The sequence below is a fragment of the Phaethon aethereus genome (assembly GCF_964289735.1).
Source record: "Phaethon aethereus genome assembly, chromosome: 8".
In the NCBI taxonomy this organism is placed as follows: Eukaryota; Metazoa; Chordata; class Aves; order Phaethontiformes; family Phaethontidae; genus Phaethon; species Phaethon aethereus.
Window position 1 is genome coordinate 16,821,631 of NC_138584.1, and position 18,361 is coordinate 16,839,991.

General features: G+C 36.6%; 1 protein-coding gene across 3 annotated transcripts in view; it reads left to right on the forward strand.

Annotated features, from left to right (window-relative positions):
* EVI5 (ecotropic viral integration site 5) overlaps nucleotides 1–18,361 on the forward strand; it is a gene marked incomplete at its 3' end in the record, with an annotated part of 70,511 nt that overhangs the window by 17,760 nt on the left and 34,390 nt on the right. Inside the window, exons 12-17 of one of the 3 annotated variants that reach the window (XM_082002879.1) lie at nucleotides 381–413; nucleotides 971–1,117; nucleotides 8,158–8,292; nucleotides 10,459–10,599; nucleotides 11,126–11,284; nucleotides 13,020–13,166. In XM_082002879.1, coding sequence (XP_081859005.1) covers nucleotides 381–413; nucleotides 971–1,117; nucleotides 8,158–8,292; nucleotides 10,459–10,599; nucleotides 11,126–11,284; nucleotides 13,020–13,166 — 762 coding nt within the window. The remainder of the gene's footprint in view (nucleotides 1–380; nucleotides 414–970; nucleotides 1,118–8,157; nucleotides 8,293–10,458; nucleotides 10,600–11,125; nucleotides 11,285–13,019; nucleotides 13,167–18,361) is intronic. The other 2 variants (XM_082002881.1, XM_082002880.1) reach the window with 2 other exon arrangements.

An 18,361-nucleotide genomic window follows, 5' to 3' on the forward strand; every position in this document is an offset into this window, starting at 1 on the left:
TAGACCACATCTTCTATCTATTTACTAGACAGTATCAGATAACGTATCATAACTTTTGTGAATTAGGGAAGCATGCCATTCAGATACCCACTCTCCTGTAGCTGAACTTCAAGCGTTACAGAAATCTGGCTTTGAGACCTTGTTGTATTAAAGATGGACTGTGTTAAATCTATTGCAGAGAAGGCTGTTTCCCGGGACTTTAGGGCTGAGTTGCCTTAATTCATATGAATAGTTCTTAATTTTGCAAAAAGGGTTTGTAGAGAAAATGGGTAGAAGTTGGGCATTTTCTTTCTCTCAGCTCTTGTCTTTTTTGTCACTGTTATCACCCCTTTGTTTTGGTTTTTCTTTTCCTTATTCCTATCTGAATTTTTCCTTTGTAGGAAAGTGCTTCCTTGGCAGATAGATTGATTCAGGTATAGTCTTTTACTGTATGACTCTCTTCCTACTCTCAAAACCACTTCCAGACTGCTTTAATGCATGCATATTTGCATGCTGTACTCTATCCCTGCCTTGCTGATTTGGAATAAATATAGAGCTAATCTCATGCTAGAATCTTGTTTAATTTTGTTTACTAAAAATATAAAACCCAATACCTGCACGTTATAATATTTTTCCTAACCTAATGTAATTTTTTTGATACAAATTCTTATGACAAAAGGATTCTATGACACTGTATTAACACTGAAATTGAATATTGCAACCTTAAATTTATGCATGTACAACTGAGTAATACTGCATGAAAGGAATCTTATTGAGTGTAGGTACGCAATTGTGCTTGCTAAATGGATGCTGAACTCTGTAATAAAGTACTAAAGCAGCTGTTTAGTACTACCTTATCCTAAAGTTTCTACCAATTGTACTCTATGCTGTTTGCAAAGCCAATTTGATGAAATAAGCAGCTAAGCATCACAAAGGCAGTCTGTCTTGGATTTGTCCTCAATTGCTTAAAAAAAATAAATTATGTCCTAAGGGACAAGTGACAAGGGCCCAGGAGGCTGAGGAAAACTACCTCATAAAACGGGAGCTGGCCACCATCAAACAGCACAGTGATGAGGCCATTACTAAACTGGAGCAAGCTGAGAATACCATCAGGGAGCTCCAACAGCAGCAGCAATGGGTAAGGAGCCTGGCAGCACATCATCTCATCTTTTTCACTCACTTGTGTTTATTTTTTCTTATCATGACATGGTCTCTGTGCTGTCCTTGTAATTGCTTGTTCATTGTGATTTGCATTCTTAAGATTACATAAATTGGACTAAGTGATACTTCGGTCTGTTATTGATAGATGAGATTCATAACCCCGGATTATGTGGATAAACCAACAAAACACACCAAGCTAAAAACCCAACAGTACTAAAAAAACCCAACCCGCAACGCCACCAGAGAAATACTAACAAAAAACACATACAACCTTTGGTACCTCCTAATGCAAAGAATCTAGCCATTGCAAATTGTGTCACTCAAATTTGAGATTTGATTTATAGTACCTTTACTTAGCTTCTCATTTAAGTCAGTCTCTTCCATGGCAACGTTTCTGCTGTGTACCTATTTTTTTCCTAGCATGCTTCTTAAGTAGGTTGCTTGCAAAAACAGAAGGGTATTGTCCCTGAGTTGGGAACTACAGGCCTTTATTAAAAGGTGTGTGTTTATGTGCAGCTAGAACAGGAAAATAACTTTTAGGAGCTGTATGTAGTACTGTGTTTCTATGTACTATGTGTTTTAGGTAGTATAAAGTGCAAGGCTTCAGACCGTTCCTGTGAGACTGAAGATACCTTCTCTAAGCCACTTAGGAAGTGCTCAGTATCCTCTCTTGAGAGGGAGGGAAGCAGTTTCAGTAGTCTTCACTTGCTGAATAAACTGTGCACCAGCAATGTTGATGTGAATATGCTCATACTGTTTTGACTAAGCGGTATCCAAGTACTTGTCTGAAGCCCTGGGCATTTCAGGTATATAAAATAGGGCTTTTTAGAACTACAGCATACTGCAGCTGCTTACCAGATCCCATACAGGCAATATAGCAGTTTGTTTTACATGTTTTCCACCAAAGCTCTAGTAAGACTTCTATATCATCTTGGAAGGTAGAGATGAGATCTACTGTTAGACTGAAAAGAAATGGGAACTTAAATGCAACACTATAGAAATAGTTTATTTCAGTGTAAAAAAAAGAACGTCTTTCTGTATAGTTGCAAAGAGTTATTAATCTGTTCCTCTAATGTGTAATGCTCCCTTTTATTTAACTTCAGCAATTTCTTTAGGGAAGAAAACATGAAGAAATTATGATTAGGAAGATGGGGATGTTCTAGTGATGCTTTCCAAAATTTTAGATACGATATAGTCTTTCAAGTGAAATAAAATGAGAAATGTTTATAGACTTGGGTAGCCAGCTGTTTAATGTCTGACTACAGTAGTACACATGCTTTTGGCACGTGTTTTTGGAGGCACCAATCTTACTTACCTGCTCAATTGAAAGTTATGGAAAGAGACTGAAGTGCTAGATTGGCTGGATTGGAGCTGCGAGGGCAGAAGATTGGACAGGTACTGCAGGAGTGGAGAGTAAGTAAAATGTGAGAATGGGCAGTTAATGTAAGAGCCGCGCTTCCTACCCTGCATGCTTGCAGCCTTGTTTTCCCCCATTTAAATGTGAACATGACTATAGGAAATAGTCTGACTATGCGTGGAACTGGGACTGTAAATCCATGTTGGTTATAGAGGGATTTGTGCCTAGTAGCTGACTAATTTTGATGTGTAAGGAATAGTACTGTGGTTTTGAGGACCATCTGAATTAACTTAGACAATGTGGTGAAAGCGTTAAGATGGTTTCAATTAGTAGTTCCTAGATTCTGCTGCATTAGTAAGATTTGTAATTGAACATGGCTTTTAACTTTATTTCCAAGCATGGAAATGGGAGCAACAAACGTGAACAGCTACATGCGCTTAAGACACCACCTAGTGGAAAGCCATCAGTGTCTTTTGAATTTTGGCATTTCACTTTGAATATACCGATAAATCTTTTTGCCAATTCCTAGTGCCAGTAGCTTTGCTTTTGGCAATACTCCTCTCCAGTATTGTCTTAAAAATATTTGCTTTAATGTGGGTATTTTCTCCAATTATTTCAGTTTCGTTTATGATTAGCAAAAATAATTGCACAGTGAACTTAAACTCTGCAGCTATTTATATCTGTACTTATTTAAAGGTACAGCATCTATCCTACATATTTTATAATCTACATCTTTTCCAGTCTTGAGTTATCTGTTTCAGCGTGATAGAAACTAAAGTTCAGGTATAAATTTATGAATTGGAATGTATGAAAAGAACTTCCTAAGGATACCTGTGGCTGCCCTTTCTGAATAACACTTTGGGATTTAAAAGAGAAAAAAGAAAACAAAATATAGCCCACTTTTACAAGTAAATCATGAGGCAGGAGAAATAAGGGTAAGGGTTTGTTGTTGGTAGCAAAAATATTATCTAAACCATAGTATTTCTAAGAAGGCTAACATATCCTTTTTAAAAAGGTTATGCATTTGTGTTTAATCATTATCTGGAGTTTATTCTGTCTGTTCTATGAAATTTGATAGCACAAGTTGGATGGCTTAAAGGTAAGTATTGAAAGTGCCTGCAGGACATGTGTGTGTATGAAGAAATTCTCCCTTGCAGCACTGCTTTGTAAGGCTGAATACAGAGATAGATAGAGGAGTGTTCTTTTGACTGAAGTCCATAATGAGAAGCCCAAATCACATGCAACTTTAATTTTTCCTGCGCTGAAGTATTTATAGGGGTTTTTAGTTGAACCAGAATGACTATTACAAACTGTTGAGTCTACTTAGGGAGGTGGTTCTTACCATTGTTTTAGTGAAAGGAAGGGAAGTTCTGCTATAGTACTGCTCCCTGAAAATAGTACTAATGATCATACAATAAATAACATAAAGTGCCATCAAATGTGTTCTACATATTTGTGAATATATTTAAGGTCATTTGGAAGGGGAATAGGAAGTAGAAAATAATCAGGTTTGAGATGGAGGCTTCATGCTTAATTTTACTGTGGATGCGAACTCTCACATCTTAGTAGAGACCAACTCTGTCAGTGTAAGGTTTTTACAAACAGTGTATAACCTGTACAGTTTCTTTATAACTAGGAAAAAATAATTGTAAAGCTAACGATATTGTGAAGTGCTCTTGGAGTTCAGTGCTTCAGCTACCTAAACATTTGCTTGACTGTTTTTGAAGAGAATGGTACTAACCTGTCTTTGGCATACAGAAACTTGCCAAAGGCTTCCAGATGCGGCAGGTAACCAAAAGATTAAGAGGAAGGTGGTTTCTTCCTCATACTGCTAGTAAATCAAGAACTGCATAGAGGAAGTTGTGCCTGACTTCAGCAGAATACAGAAGGTTTTCTTTTGAGGCATGCTAAGAGTGATGGTATGTGAGGAGTTAGGGGTGAGGGTAATCAGCCTATTCTAACCTACACCTGAGAATTATGTGCTGAAGGTATTTCTCTGTTCTTTTTCTCCTATTGTTTCTAAATGAAAATGGTAGCTTCTGCTGGATATATTAAAATGAACAACCTAACAATTTCTGCTAGTTAAATATACTTCAGGAACACAAATCTCAATCTTTCCAAGTGATACTATAATTTTCAATGATTACCTAGTTTATCAGTCTGAATGCTTGAAAATGGAATCTGAGAAATGAAAGGCAGTTCAAGCTAAAATTGTTTCACGTCTTATTTTTAAGAAGGCTCTTCAAGTGTATTATGTGAAGATAGAATTTTAATTGACTAAACATTCAGATGGAAGCATATGCATTTTGCAAGGTAATTTATAGCCATGTATTTGGTTATTGTTACAGCAACTCCATAATGCATTGTTTCTTTTAAGGAACTCATGCTAAAATGACTGACAATAATTAAGAGCGTAACAATTGATATAGGGAATATATGCTTGTAAATGTGTGTTACAACCTTATGGAAGGCTTCACTTTATTTTACAATAAATTTTTTTATATTGCGTTCTGATTTGCAATGAAAAAGCAGAAAATAAAAATACTGTATTTAGTAAAGTTACTACAGGTAGTGCTTAAATGTGTAAACCAAGTTAGTTGGGCAGCTGCTGAACAATGTGTTAGCTGCCCTTCAGTATAGAGTACTGGAAAAGCATTCTGTAATTAGATGTAATAATCTGTCATTGGCCAAAATAATATTAGGAATGGTTGTGTCAGTCCCTGAGATTTTAAGAAAAGTTGGGGGGAAATAAATCTAGTTGTGTGAAGCCAAGCAAGGACTACTTTCTTTCAAACGTAAATGGCTGTAGAACTGCATTTATAGTGCTATATATTACAGACATCTCTAACACAGCCAAGAAAAACAGTATTACTGTGGCTAAAATGTTTGGCTGATGCCTGGAAATCTGGATTCACATTGTGGTTTATGTCATAAATTCTAGGGCTTAAGGCAAATATACAAAAGCAGGTTTTTTGCTAACGAAGGCAGCCTTAAAGTAGTTTTCAAACATTGTTTTGACTATAAACTTGTGTTACCTTTATATACTAAACTATTAAAATTGTGTATTGGTTTTTTTAAGGAGCAAAAAATCATGACTTTGAACAGGTGAATATTGTTTTTTAAATCTGTTTTGACCTTGGCGGTATTTTTTTTGCCAGTCCATCAAGACTTGATATAAAGTTTGTTGTGACTAAGTAGATAAACACTCCTAACACATTCCCTAGGCATGTGAAGTCTAAAGACAGATTTAAAAAAGGCATGACTTGTGCATGAAAACTGGATAAGTAACTTTTCTCACACCCTCCGTTACTTATTATTTGACAAGTGTCAGTTAGATTTTTTTTTTTGTAGTCCAAAACTATTTAGAGTACACTTATACATTGTTGCAAAATCAGGATATGTTCAGCTCTTCAAACCTGCTGTTTTCTTTCAGTTTCCTAGAGAGTACAAGAGGACTTCTTACCTGAGGAAAGCAAACTGCATTTGTTCTTGTTCCATATGTATCATAAGCAGAATCTGGAACAAGAAACATAGAGTCCATTTAAGTTGCTGTGTGTGTCATCTGGCGAACTTGTACAAACAGCCAGGGAATAAGAAAGCTGTTGCCTGTTCTCTGCATCTGCATGTTACATGTGTGCGCGCTACTCATGCTCCCGTATCATGTGAAACAGTTGTAGAAATGAATCAGCATTGTCCACCCATCCTCTCCTTACACTCAAATCAGGGCGACCTCCACTATTTGCTGAGGCAAAGACACCATTGTGGGTTGAAAATAATATGAATTAAATTAGTATTGTATAAGGGATAATTAATATTATATATATTGTGATCTTTGTACATTAAGTGTTCCTTGTATGTTCAACTGCAGTTAAGAAGGATAAGCACTTAAATGCATAGTCTCAATGACACTGAAGACTGCCTGCATGAGCTGTATTTGCCTTTTAATACTTTCTATATATGCCCTCTGTTTTGGCTCCCTGTAGACATATATATATAAGAAATACAATGAGTTGTAACACTAAGGTTAGTGTAGATTTTGAATTTGGATTGTACTGTAAGTCATGATGAAAGGCTTAGTTGGCCTGCAGAAGTATAAAAATCAATTAAAAAAACATTTCCTTGACCATGTAGTTACATGTTGTAAATTCTTGTTTCGTCCTGTTTGCCTTGGGTTTGTGCATTGAAGGTTAGGGAATGTCCTACCCTATTAAAAGTGTATGGAACTGAAGACTTTTCTGGTAATTTTGTCAACTGTTTTTAGATGCAGAAAACAATTGCTTCATGCAAACATAAAGTGAGAAATAGTTGTATCTTTAGTATCATGAATACTGTCTGGATTTTAAAGCTGCATTGTTAATTGAATAAAACTTCATCTATGAATCCAAGTATAGTATTTATTCTTCACAATGTAGTTAATGGCACCAAAGATGTATTAGATTATTTCCCTTTAATTTTCAGGCTACCTGTGCATACACAGTAGCTAGGTAGCTATGCTTTGGGGATTTCAACACACTTTTTTTTTTTCTAAACCAGAAATTTAAATGCTGATTTAGGATGGCATCCCCTGTCAAGCAAGTCTGACAATCTGTGGTGAATCTCAAGTCATTTTTAAGTGACCCAAGAAAGAAATAAAATGTAGTTTGTAACTGTTGACTGGAGGAAGAAGATGCAGCTTTTGAGTACAAATGCTTAGTATGACTTCAGTTGGATGTACTTGTTGAAAGATGGAGTTTCATGAAACTGCTTTAGTGAGTGAAAGGGTAGATCTCACTTATAATTCCAGCTAATCAACAGTCAAGAAATAAGTTAACGGTGAATTAACTTACTTGAGCAGAACTGTGGGTTTTTTCCTTTCCCCCTGAAGTTTGGAAAGGGTGACCTTAAGTTCTGAACTGCTGGTTTATTACTGAGGAAATGTGTTTGGGTGTGCAAAGCTGGCTGGGCATACTCTAAGGATGTCACAGACTGTCCTGCTTGGAAAGAACCAAATTTATTTGTAGCTTGGGCCTATGCTGTCTGTCTAGAACTATAATGCTAGGCTATACTGCTGCTTGTGCCTGGAATTTTCAGAAATCCACAGGGATTGCCCTAGAATAGAATCTTGGAAGGAATCTGTGTAAGTGTGAGCAAATGAGAGCCAAGGGCTGGAGTGGAAGAAAGGGGCAAACCAAAGCGATTGTGCATTGAAGCACATACGGCTTTATTTTAAACCCAAGATTATGGAAGGCTTCTGTTGAAGCAGAGCGAGTAGGGATCAAGAGAGATACTTGTATTAACCTTGTAATTAGCTACTCTTTCCTAAGCATCTTTTTCTACATATCACAAAATCACAGATCCTTTGAGAATTTTTCAGTTTGGGTAATGACGACATAAAAGTGTGAGTTGTCACTCATCAGTACTAATGGGGGTTTCAGTTTGGTCTTACACATTTGGCTGCATAGAGGTGCAGTTGTTTGAGAGGCATAGCATTAGGGTTCTTTTTGTTGGCAACCTGGATGGATATGTTAGTAGACTTGTATAAGGTAAGCACTTCTGTTGATCTTAAGCTGGTGTTCCTAATGTTAAGCATTTGAATGTACTTTTCACTCCAAACCTGGCATATAAAACCCCTTTCAAACACTCTGTGCTTCATACTAAATGTATTTCTGCAAACTTTGTAGCATAAATGCAGTTCACGATACAGTGAAGACTTTGTGCTACAGCTGGAAAAAGAGCTGGTCCAAGCCAGGCTGAGTGAAGCAGAATCTCATTGTGCCCTGAAGGAGATGCAAGATAAAGTTCTAGAGGTGGAAAAGGTAAATCAAACCAGGACCTTCTGTCTAAAATAGCACTAGAAACAGAATACAGGTCCCTGTAATTCTTTGCATACTGTGCTCTAGAATCTTCTCTTCTATGTTTTCATGACTGCAAGATGCTTTTCAAACCTGAAGTTAATAAAGCAAAAAACCCAAGAATGGTTTGTATTGGGAAAGGTTTGTGAAGAACAGACCACTTTTCTTCTGTTCCTGAAGCCCAGTGCTGTGGTAAAACTTGGATTCTTGTGGAGTCCTTACAGTAAACATAAATTGTTCAAAGTTATATCCTGCAACAAGAGCAGTAGGCTTAGGGTGAGCATTGAGGTGATGTGAAACTAAATAGTTTGGGAGGGGAGGAAGAAAGAGTTACACATTCCTATTCCCAGGTCTTGAGTGTCTCCCACTTTGTCCCATTATGGGCAGGGAAAGAATACCTCCACTGTTTAGTATCAAAGGCTTTACTGCTTTTTTTGGTGCCATCCCAGCTTGTAACTTGCTGATGCCAGAGTTCAAGCTGTACTCAAACTGACTGTCAAACGCTCACCTTTCTTAGAAGAAAAACACAACTGCAAAATAAAATAGAAAAAAATGAAAGGACCCACTAATTGACCTAAAATAAGGCATGGTCTTCAGATGCTGTTGTATTGGCTTTGGAAATTGTTTCCTTGTGGAAACTTTTAAAGAGCTGTATACTCAGGAATGTGGCCAGAACTTACTAGCTAATTAGCTTAACCCACTGGAGTTAAGATTTTACTTTTTTAATTATCTGTGGGGCTTGATGGGAGTCTCCCAGGCTAGCAGTGTGGTAGTTTTTACTGTACTGAACATGGGTAGGAGTTCAGCATCTAAAGTATTTTTCAAAGTTCAAAAAGAGGCTACTTCTTTACTTAACCTTCATCAGCATGAAGATGGCATACACTGAAAACGTAAATGTGGAAAAAAAACTGGAGCAGTGTGGGAGAGTCCAGTGTACCAGACAAACTCAGATGTCAAGTAGTATTTCAATCTGTCCATAACGAATTCAGGCACATGAAAGTGACTGAAGGTAGCTCCCTCAAATGCCTACAAATACAACTCTTTACTGCTGTTAGTGACGTGTCATGTAATCTGGGAAAACTCTGCTCAGTAACCCAAGACTTGCATGGCTATACTGAGTGTGATGTAAACATTCAGAAACACACCCTATCACTTCCTATATTTGCCAATACTTGAAGCCAATGATTTGAAACAGAGATACTAATGAATGGCTGTTGTGCTGTTTTCTGTTAATAAAGTACTCTCAAGAAAACCTGGCAACTGTCAGTATTACATATCTACAAAAATACTTAATTCTGCTGAAAATTACTACTGAGAAATACAGTAGAAAGTGATGAAGCACAGTTCAACTTTGAGTATTTGGTGTCCAGTAATTTGATGTAGGGATACTGTAGACAGACTATGTCATTTTTCTTCTCCTCTGTTTCTTTCCTAGACTTCCATTACTACACTTCAGTCACTGTTTTACTTTCCTCAGGTCACTTCTGCCATGTGTTTTCCTGTTTTCTGTTTATCTTTCTCTAGTCTTTCTACTTTTTCCTCATGTGTTTTTGTAAATATCCGTACACTTTCATCTGTAAGACCTTTTCTTGAGTGGTGGTTGTTTATAAATATTAAGAGATGGTTCCTTTGTCAACATATCTTTTCTCCTTTTTCAAAGGCAGATGACCTACTTCCCAAAAAATAAATTTCCATTTATTCTTTTTCCTGTAAGTCCAAGTAAAAGTTCTAACTCTAAAGGTTTAATTTCAGTTCCTCTTTTGCTTTACTTTAACCAACTAGCTCAAAATCTTTCAGATGTCTCTCCATGTTTTTGATGCTGTGTGAAAAACAGTGTAAATAATGCTTTGTTAGGGATATCATCTGGGGAAATCTGGAAGTCAGAATACCTAAGACTACCTTGTCAATTTTTTTCTGTAGCTGGTGGTTGGAGGATATTTATTCGTGCTTACTATATCCAGGAACTTAGATTTTTTTTTTTTTTGAGGGATTTTATTTTGCAAGGGATGTGTAATTAAAAAAGTTCAGTTACTAATAAGAGATATAATTCCATGTCTATATTCTTGGAGTGGGTCTCACTAAGCACAATTTTATTCAAATACATATTTAAGAGGATGGTCCTTGTTGCAGAGGAACAGTTCTCTCCCTGATGAGGAAAATGTTGCTAGACTACAAGAAGAACTGATTGCAGTAAAATTAAGAGAAGCAGAAGCTCTGATGGGTCTCAAAGAACTAAGGCAGCAAGTCAAAGATTTGGAGGAACACTGGCAGGTATGGGTAGCAATACACTTTTAACAACTTTTTATTTTTAATGAATTATGATAAAGTAAAAGGCTATGAAATTTTGAGATTTAGAGATCACGTAGAAACTAGTGATTGTGGATCAAGCTGCTGAGGTGAGAAAATCTTTAAATGCAGCTGCCACAAGAACCTTTACTTCGAAAGCGTGTTAGAAATTGTTCCCTAGCTGTTACATATGTCAGAGCCTGTGCTACCAGTTAACCATTCTGGTAGAAAGGAAGTACCTTATCAGTACTCCTACTTCGCTAAATGTTAATAAGGGCTAGAAATAGGCAAAAGTCTCAGGATATACTTGCAACTCACTGACTTAGTGTAGTTGGGAATGACTGTCTTCAGTTTTTTGTCTGTTCTTAAAACTAGGAAGTTTGCATGGATTTTTAGTTTTTAGGACAAACAGGAGCACTATAGCAACCATATAACTCTGAGACCTTAAATGAAATAAGGGAACACCAGGAAAGATCAGGCATTATCAGCAATGGCATGCTATTTTTTTTAGCGTCATCTAGCTCGTACCACTGGAAGATGGAAAGATCCTCCCAGAAAAAACACAGTGAATGAGCTACAGGATGAGCTGATGACAGTCCGATTGAGAGAAGCAGAAACTCAGGCTGAACTGAAAGAGACCAAACAAAGAATGATGGAGATGGAAACACAGGTATGTTACTGAACACTAGCATGTGTGAATTGAGATGAATGCTGGCAAACTGGTGTCAAATGGTAGATAACCGATGATGATCTTTTACTATCTACAGGCATGATTTTAGTTCTAAAATGTGTGGGTTTTGGGTTTTTTTTCTTTTTAATGCTGTTAGACTAGGAGGGAGAATCTAGAGCATACAGTCCAACTTACTTTAATGTCTCTTCTTTAGTCTTTTCCAGGACTGCACTTTCTAAATTTCTTATTTGGAGTAATTGGTAGACTTTGTGTGCGAATCTTAATTCATTAAATTGTAACTGGTGTAACAACGAAAGTACTTTTAAGGTGTTTTAGATTTCACAAACCTAACTGATGATTCTGATAAGAGTAATTCTAATTCTTTAAGTGGCAGTGTCATCTTTCTTCTGGTGAAATTGCCTATACTAGATTATCCACTGAGGTTATGAATGTGATTACTAAACTGTGGACTCTCGGCAGAACAGCTGCATGTTGTCAGGTTTTTTTTTTAGCAGAAGCTTTACCTTTCATGTAACAGAAAAGCAAAGCATGATTCACCATTGCTGAGATTTGTTCAGAAAAGACAAAAATAACTAGTCTGCCAAGATATTTTTTGTGTAACTAGGGAATAAATTGGTATTAAGCAAACAAATGTGAGATGAAAGTACACTAAAGTTGATGAGTTCATATTATATTAGCAAACTCTTAGTTGAATCAAGTGCAATGTACTGTTGATTGAGAAGGATTTGTCATAGTCTTTTGAGAAATTGTCCCATAAAATACCTGCTAAATAACTGCTACTTGAAGGAGACATGTGCATCCAAAAGGCTAAACAAACAAAAACACCTTTACTTGACAAGCATCAGCAATCCCAGAAACCAGCAGAGCATGTAAAGGTTGTGCTACTGAGGAGAGATGAGCTAACTGCAAGGCACATGGTGGCTTATTGCTGACAGAGGCACCACTTTTTCTATACTAACTGAATAAAAGTTTCCTCTTGCCTTAACTTTTTAAATTTTCATTGAAGTGTTAATACTGTTTCGCTACAGCTAACATCTGCTTTTATTTTACTGTTTTTTCCCCATCTGTGTATTTTAGTCAGTAGGGGGCATAGGTATCCTGCTATCTGGGTTACATGTACTGAAAGGTCTTCCGACTTCAACACTTCTCACTTCAGTGTAATGCATAGAGTCTTTGTATATGCTCATGCTGTTTAGCTATCATTTGACAGAAATGCAGTGGTTCTTCCGTTGTGTACTGGTCTATGCATAGCTTCAAATAAAACTGGTATGACTTGTACTAATGCACTGATCTTAATTAAGGTGCCATGTTACTTTCAGGAATTCACTGGACAGAGAAACGTGAACATGGTAATTCTGACATACCTGGTGTTTCTTGGATGCATCAGCTTGTTGCTGTAGTTGGGATATGAGTTCACAAAATCTTTGATTTACCTAAGCAAAAGATTGAGAAAAACAGATGTACAGGAGCTTTGCAATAATGTTCTTACATGAGTCACCTGTTGTTTAAGAACAATTTGAATATCCTGGTCATAAACCAAATGTCATGTGAACTTTTCTGATTACACTTAGAAAATTCTGAATGCTTTTTCATCAAAAGTTTTTTATAGTAAATGATCTATAAGTCTGTCTTGTTGGACTTCAGGGAGTTAAATTCATATCAAAGATCTTTCCTTAACATGCATTTTCTTTTATTTTTTTGTTATAAATTTCAGAATCAGATCAACAGTAACCATTTACGAAGGGCAGAGCAAGAGGTTACCAACCTACAGGGGAAGGTACAGTATCTTTCTGCACAAAACAAAGGACTTCTGGCTCAGCTGAATGAAGCAAAACGTAGACAAGCAGAGATTGAATGCAAGGTAAACAACATAGTGAATAGACTATTTGTGTGCTAACGTATATGTACTTTTTAGTCTTCTCCACTATTGTTGTATAGAATTGTGTCTTAGTGGAGAAGTAGAAATCACAAAACTAAAACTTTCTTTTACTAATTTGACAACACCGTCTTGAATTTACCATGTCACAAAATCACTTGAGGTTTTGACAGAGCTGCTGCTTTGTGGTCCCACAAAGACAAACTTTTACTTTGAAGTGTGGTTCTACTCAGAAAAGTGTCTGTGTATAATATCTAAAAAGACACTCTTACACAACAGATTCTGATCACTGTGTACTCTGTCTTTAGTGACATTAGTAGTTCATTACTTCAACACTATTACTGCAGAATTAGTTCAGTTTCAAAATAAGGGGAGTAAAAGCAGTATTTGAACAGAGCGCTGTGCAGAAGGGACTGTTACAGTAGTCATTGCCTAAGAGTAACCAGTCTTGAAGGGGATAACCCAAAGCCACTGGGCAGAAGAGTAGTTTTTATTACTGACAATGCACACAAGAGAGCCCAATGTAATGTTTGAATCTTGGATTTAAACATTTAATTTTGTAACTAAATCTATAACCAATTACTAATAACTTCTGTCTTCATAACTTGTGCACTCATAATATGGACAAGAAATGAAGGATGAGTCTTTCAAGCTTTTTTCTTTTAACTTGGATGAAAATTTTCCTGACACTGCTACTGATATTTACTTGAAAAAAGGGCGGTATTAGTTGACAAATCACTGTAGTTAAGACACAGTGTGCTACAGACACAAAAACGATTTTTACTGAAATGTTATTTCCAAGAGATGTATGAATAGTCTTTTATAAAATCAGCTAGAACTGAACAGTCAGTAATTTCTAAATAGGATACTTTTTAGTATGGTAGAAATAATACTGATATGAATAATCAGACTACCATTTATTAAACTGTGGCTGTGAATTTGCCACTTGAGAGCAGATGTTGTTATATAATTTGTTGTTCATGATCACATCTTAGTTGTGCCCTTAATGTAACCAAACCTTTTTTACATGCACTACTTGTTTCTGTTTTCATTCATGCAGAACACTGTTATATGTCTTTGGTTTTCAATTTTATCTAATATACATGTTTTTTGCTTGTAACACCATACATACCCCAAAGACTGCATTAGCTGCAATTCCATCAAAGGCTTCTGTGGACCATATGAATCAAGAGTGTAGCTTGAGTGGTTTATCATTGTCACTTAGCCTGGAGATGAAATGGCATCCTTATTAATATGCATAGTTCTGCTATAATATCACACGTCTCAGTTTTTACAGATTTTTATTTCTTCTTGTAATTTCTTTTTTCCAAGGTAATGTATAAATCTAGGCAATACTGTTGTGGTTTAATCCCGGCTGGCAGCTGAGTACCACACAGCTGCTTGTTCACCCCAATGGTGGGATGGGGGAGAGAATCATAGAAATTTAAGCGAGGAAAAACTGTGGGTTGAGATAAAGACAGTTTAATAGGGAAAGCAAATGCCATGCACACAAGCAAAGCAAAACAAGGAATTCATCCACCACTTCCCATCAGCAGGCAGGTGATTAGCCACCTCCAGGAAAGCAGGGCTCCATCATGTGGAATGGTTACTTGGGAAGATGAAACACTAACCCGCAACGTGCCCCACCCCTTCCTTCACGCTCAGCATATAAAGCTGAGGGAAGATGTCATACGGCATGGAATATCCCTTTGGTCAGTTGGGGTCAGCTGTCCCAGCTGTGTCCCCTCCCAGCTTTTCATGCACCCCCATCCTGCTCGCTGGTGGGGTGGAGTGAGAAGCAGAAAAGGCCCTGGCTCTGTGTAAGCACTGCTCAGCAATAATGAAAACATCCCTGTGTTCTCAACACTGTTTTCAGCACAAATCCACAAGATAGCCCCATACTAGCTACTATGAAGAAAACTACCTCTATCCCAGCCAAAACCAGCACGACTCAAAGTCATAGTGTGTAATTTGTAATTGGCAACTTCTTGCTAGTTTTGCCTTAGTCGTAGTTCTTTCAGAAAAATGAAGCTGACTACTGTTGTTGCTCAGTTCTATTTTAAAGAAATAGAACAGTAAATAACTGAGATTACTCCAGGTATTTCAGGGGTTTTTTAGGTTTTCATTTTTCTTGCTGTCTTGCCAGTTCCATTTATTTCCAATGGAACCTGAATCTAAAGTGCAGTGAAAACATAACTTCTACTGACTCATCAAACTCCATCACAAGCTTTTAGGAAAAAAGAAGAAATTGCTTCTACTGACTGTTTTTAATATTTACAATCTTGGTGACATGTCTTTTCAAATAACCTGTAACTCTTTTGTTTGATTAGTTTTTGATACTGAAGGTCCTCATTAAACCTTAAGAGATTGAGAGGGTGTAGTCAATATTCTGAAGTTTTTATGTTGACTATAAAAAGAGTTAATTAATGTCTTTAACCTGACTAATGAGTTAATCTACATGACTATTCCCACTGGGATAATTTGCTTGGAAAGCAGACCACCAGTCATATTTTTTTAGAGATTCTCTGAAAGTAGCAGTGATCAGTAGTCAGCGAAGTAGTGGTACTGACATACAGTAACATTAGATCCTGAAAGTTGTATTGCAGTCACTGATAAGAAAAAGATTACAGTTTACATTGTAACATGTTTTCCAATTTGATGTTTATGATATAAAATGAAATATTACCAATTTGGTACAGATACATTAGCGGGAGTTCTACTGTTTAACTGTGGGCTAGAGTGTGACTTCTTGGGATGAGGCTTAATATAATACCATACAGACTGGTATAGTATATAATGTATAATACCATACAGATGCTGGTATATAACTTGTTGGAAACAACCTTTCTTCAGTGTAGTTTCCCCTCATTCCCTTTTCCCTCTACCTCTGACATTTGTCATGAACTTTCATTGTGACTTTATTGTCTAATAAACTATACAAACAATTGAGCAATGCTTTACAGATTTAATAAGAAGGCTTCATTTTTTGATGACACAGCCATGTTAAACAATATACACAAGTTTAAGTGTTCTCCTGCTCTTTAAATAGGACATAACTTGTTATTGAACTCCCTATTGCTGTTTCAAACTCACAAAAACCTTCTCAATTTCAGACTCCAACTGAATGATGATCTACAGTTAAGTGAAAAACGAGAGCATATAAAAAGCCATTGTCCTTTGACAGTCGATTTGTAACGATTGTCATTGTTTCCTGTCCCTTGCTCCCTACACTCAAGCTACTGGAAGTGTGATTTTTAGCTTAATCTAAGATTCATGCTAAATGCTTTCACTTTTTAAGTTCCTGTCTCCCCACCTCTATACCCCAATAAATGAAGGAAATTCCTGCTTGGAATTGTTTACTTAATATTTCACTGGGTGAAGAAAATGAGATTTTAATTTTCAAGTGAATTTAAACAAAAAAATAAAAGCTGAAGTTTAAAGTAGAAAGAGAAACATTGTCATGCTTGTCAAGCCAAAAACTTGCAACGTTACTGGCTTTGTTTATACTAACTCATTTTACAAGAAACCAGCATATCCTATCATTGCTATGTAAGGTGTATGTTACAAGTGTGAAGGGCTGGCCTCCAGCAATAACAGCAGACTTGTCATACTTACAGTCTTTTGAGAAGTAGGTTCAGTATCTGTAACTTTACTAAATAGTGTTGCTATGAACTTAGATTTCGCTTGCAATACAGATAATAGCAGGTAGGTTGAATTGAAAAGACAGTACTGCAATGTACTGCAATTTAATATGTTCCTATATACAACAATGTTGTATTCAAAACTGATGAAGAAAGTTTCAATAATCTTTCAGGTAATGTCATGGAGCAACAGAGACAAATGCTAAATTTGTGTAGCCCCGAATATTTTTAAAAGTTCTACTTTGCATCCCCTTAAATCTAGCACGTTTGTTATCCCTGATTGCATTATAAACTGATGTTTGATTTTTTTTTTTCTTCCTATTGTTTCAAGTTATCTGAAACCATGCTCTAATTTATTTCTGTCACTACAACTTGGCTAGGTAGCAATATTTCTCCTTGAAGAGGTGCATCAAAAAAGGCACATTTGGATTTTCAACTCCCCAGTTGTTTTTTCTGTGCAGAAATTTCTGCACCTTATTTCTGGGGCTTATATTTTTCTTTAAAGGATAGCTTAAAATACATAAGTGGCAATGCAAATTTAGTCGCAAGTTGCATGTTATGTTTTTCCTTCTATACTGGACTAGTGCTTCTACAGCAAGGACTTAATTTCAAATTCTTTCTTGAAACACAGCACTGCTCTTTCTAATCAGTTTTGCTAAAGCACTTACAACATAACATTTGTACCCCCACTCCAGTCTTGTCTTTCCTACCATATCAACTTTTGTGGTAATTATTGAGAACATGCTCTGTTTTGTAGATAAAGCATCAGTGCTATCTAGAGTAACACTATTGACTCATCTCGGATACCAAAGTCACACCAGGCGAGTCTCTCCTTTAGCTTTCAGTTAAATACATGCAATCCTGTGGACTTGTGGGTTTGGCTTCACTTTCATTCGAGCAATCGTGCAGCAGAATTTAGCAATAATGGCTAAACTTCAGCTAGTACCTGATGCATTCCTCTGAAATGGACTCCACTGATTACAAAAGCTGTTAATTGGATACTGTAGAAGGTGTACCTTCAGTACAGGGATCTTTTTTCAAACAAACCGCATGTTTTCAAGTAGCTGTTAGAGATAAGCTTTGGCATGTTCAATTCAGTCTCAAGCAAATTGTCTAATAAAGGGTGGTTAAGTGCTGTCAGTTCGAAGCACACATTAAAATAACTGAAATACTGGATCTGACTTACGGTAACTACAGTTTGCAGAGTTATACCAGTCTGCCATAAAAGTAGGTGTACCTAAGCCTAATCTCTCTTCCCCAGAAATATTTGTATTCCAGCTGAAAGTATTGCTCACTCAGTATCTATCACTATTTTCTCTCTGTGGTTGAACCAAGTTGATGACAATATTAATTGTTTTGTGCTCTGAAGTCTTGATGACTTGCCTCATAAAACAGAAATAAGGATATTTCCTTCTCTCTTGTCCAAATTCAAATTGTCTATCACTTATAGGCAAACTTATATGTTAAACTTATACCAGGAGTCTGATTGTAGGTTATGGGCATTAGGATTTTATTCTAAAACATCTTGCAAATCGTTGT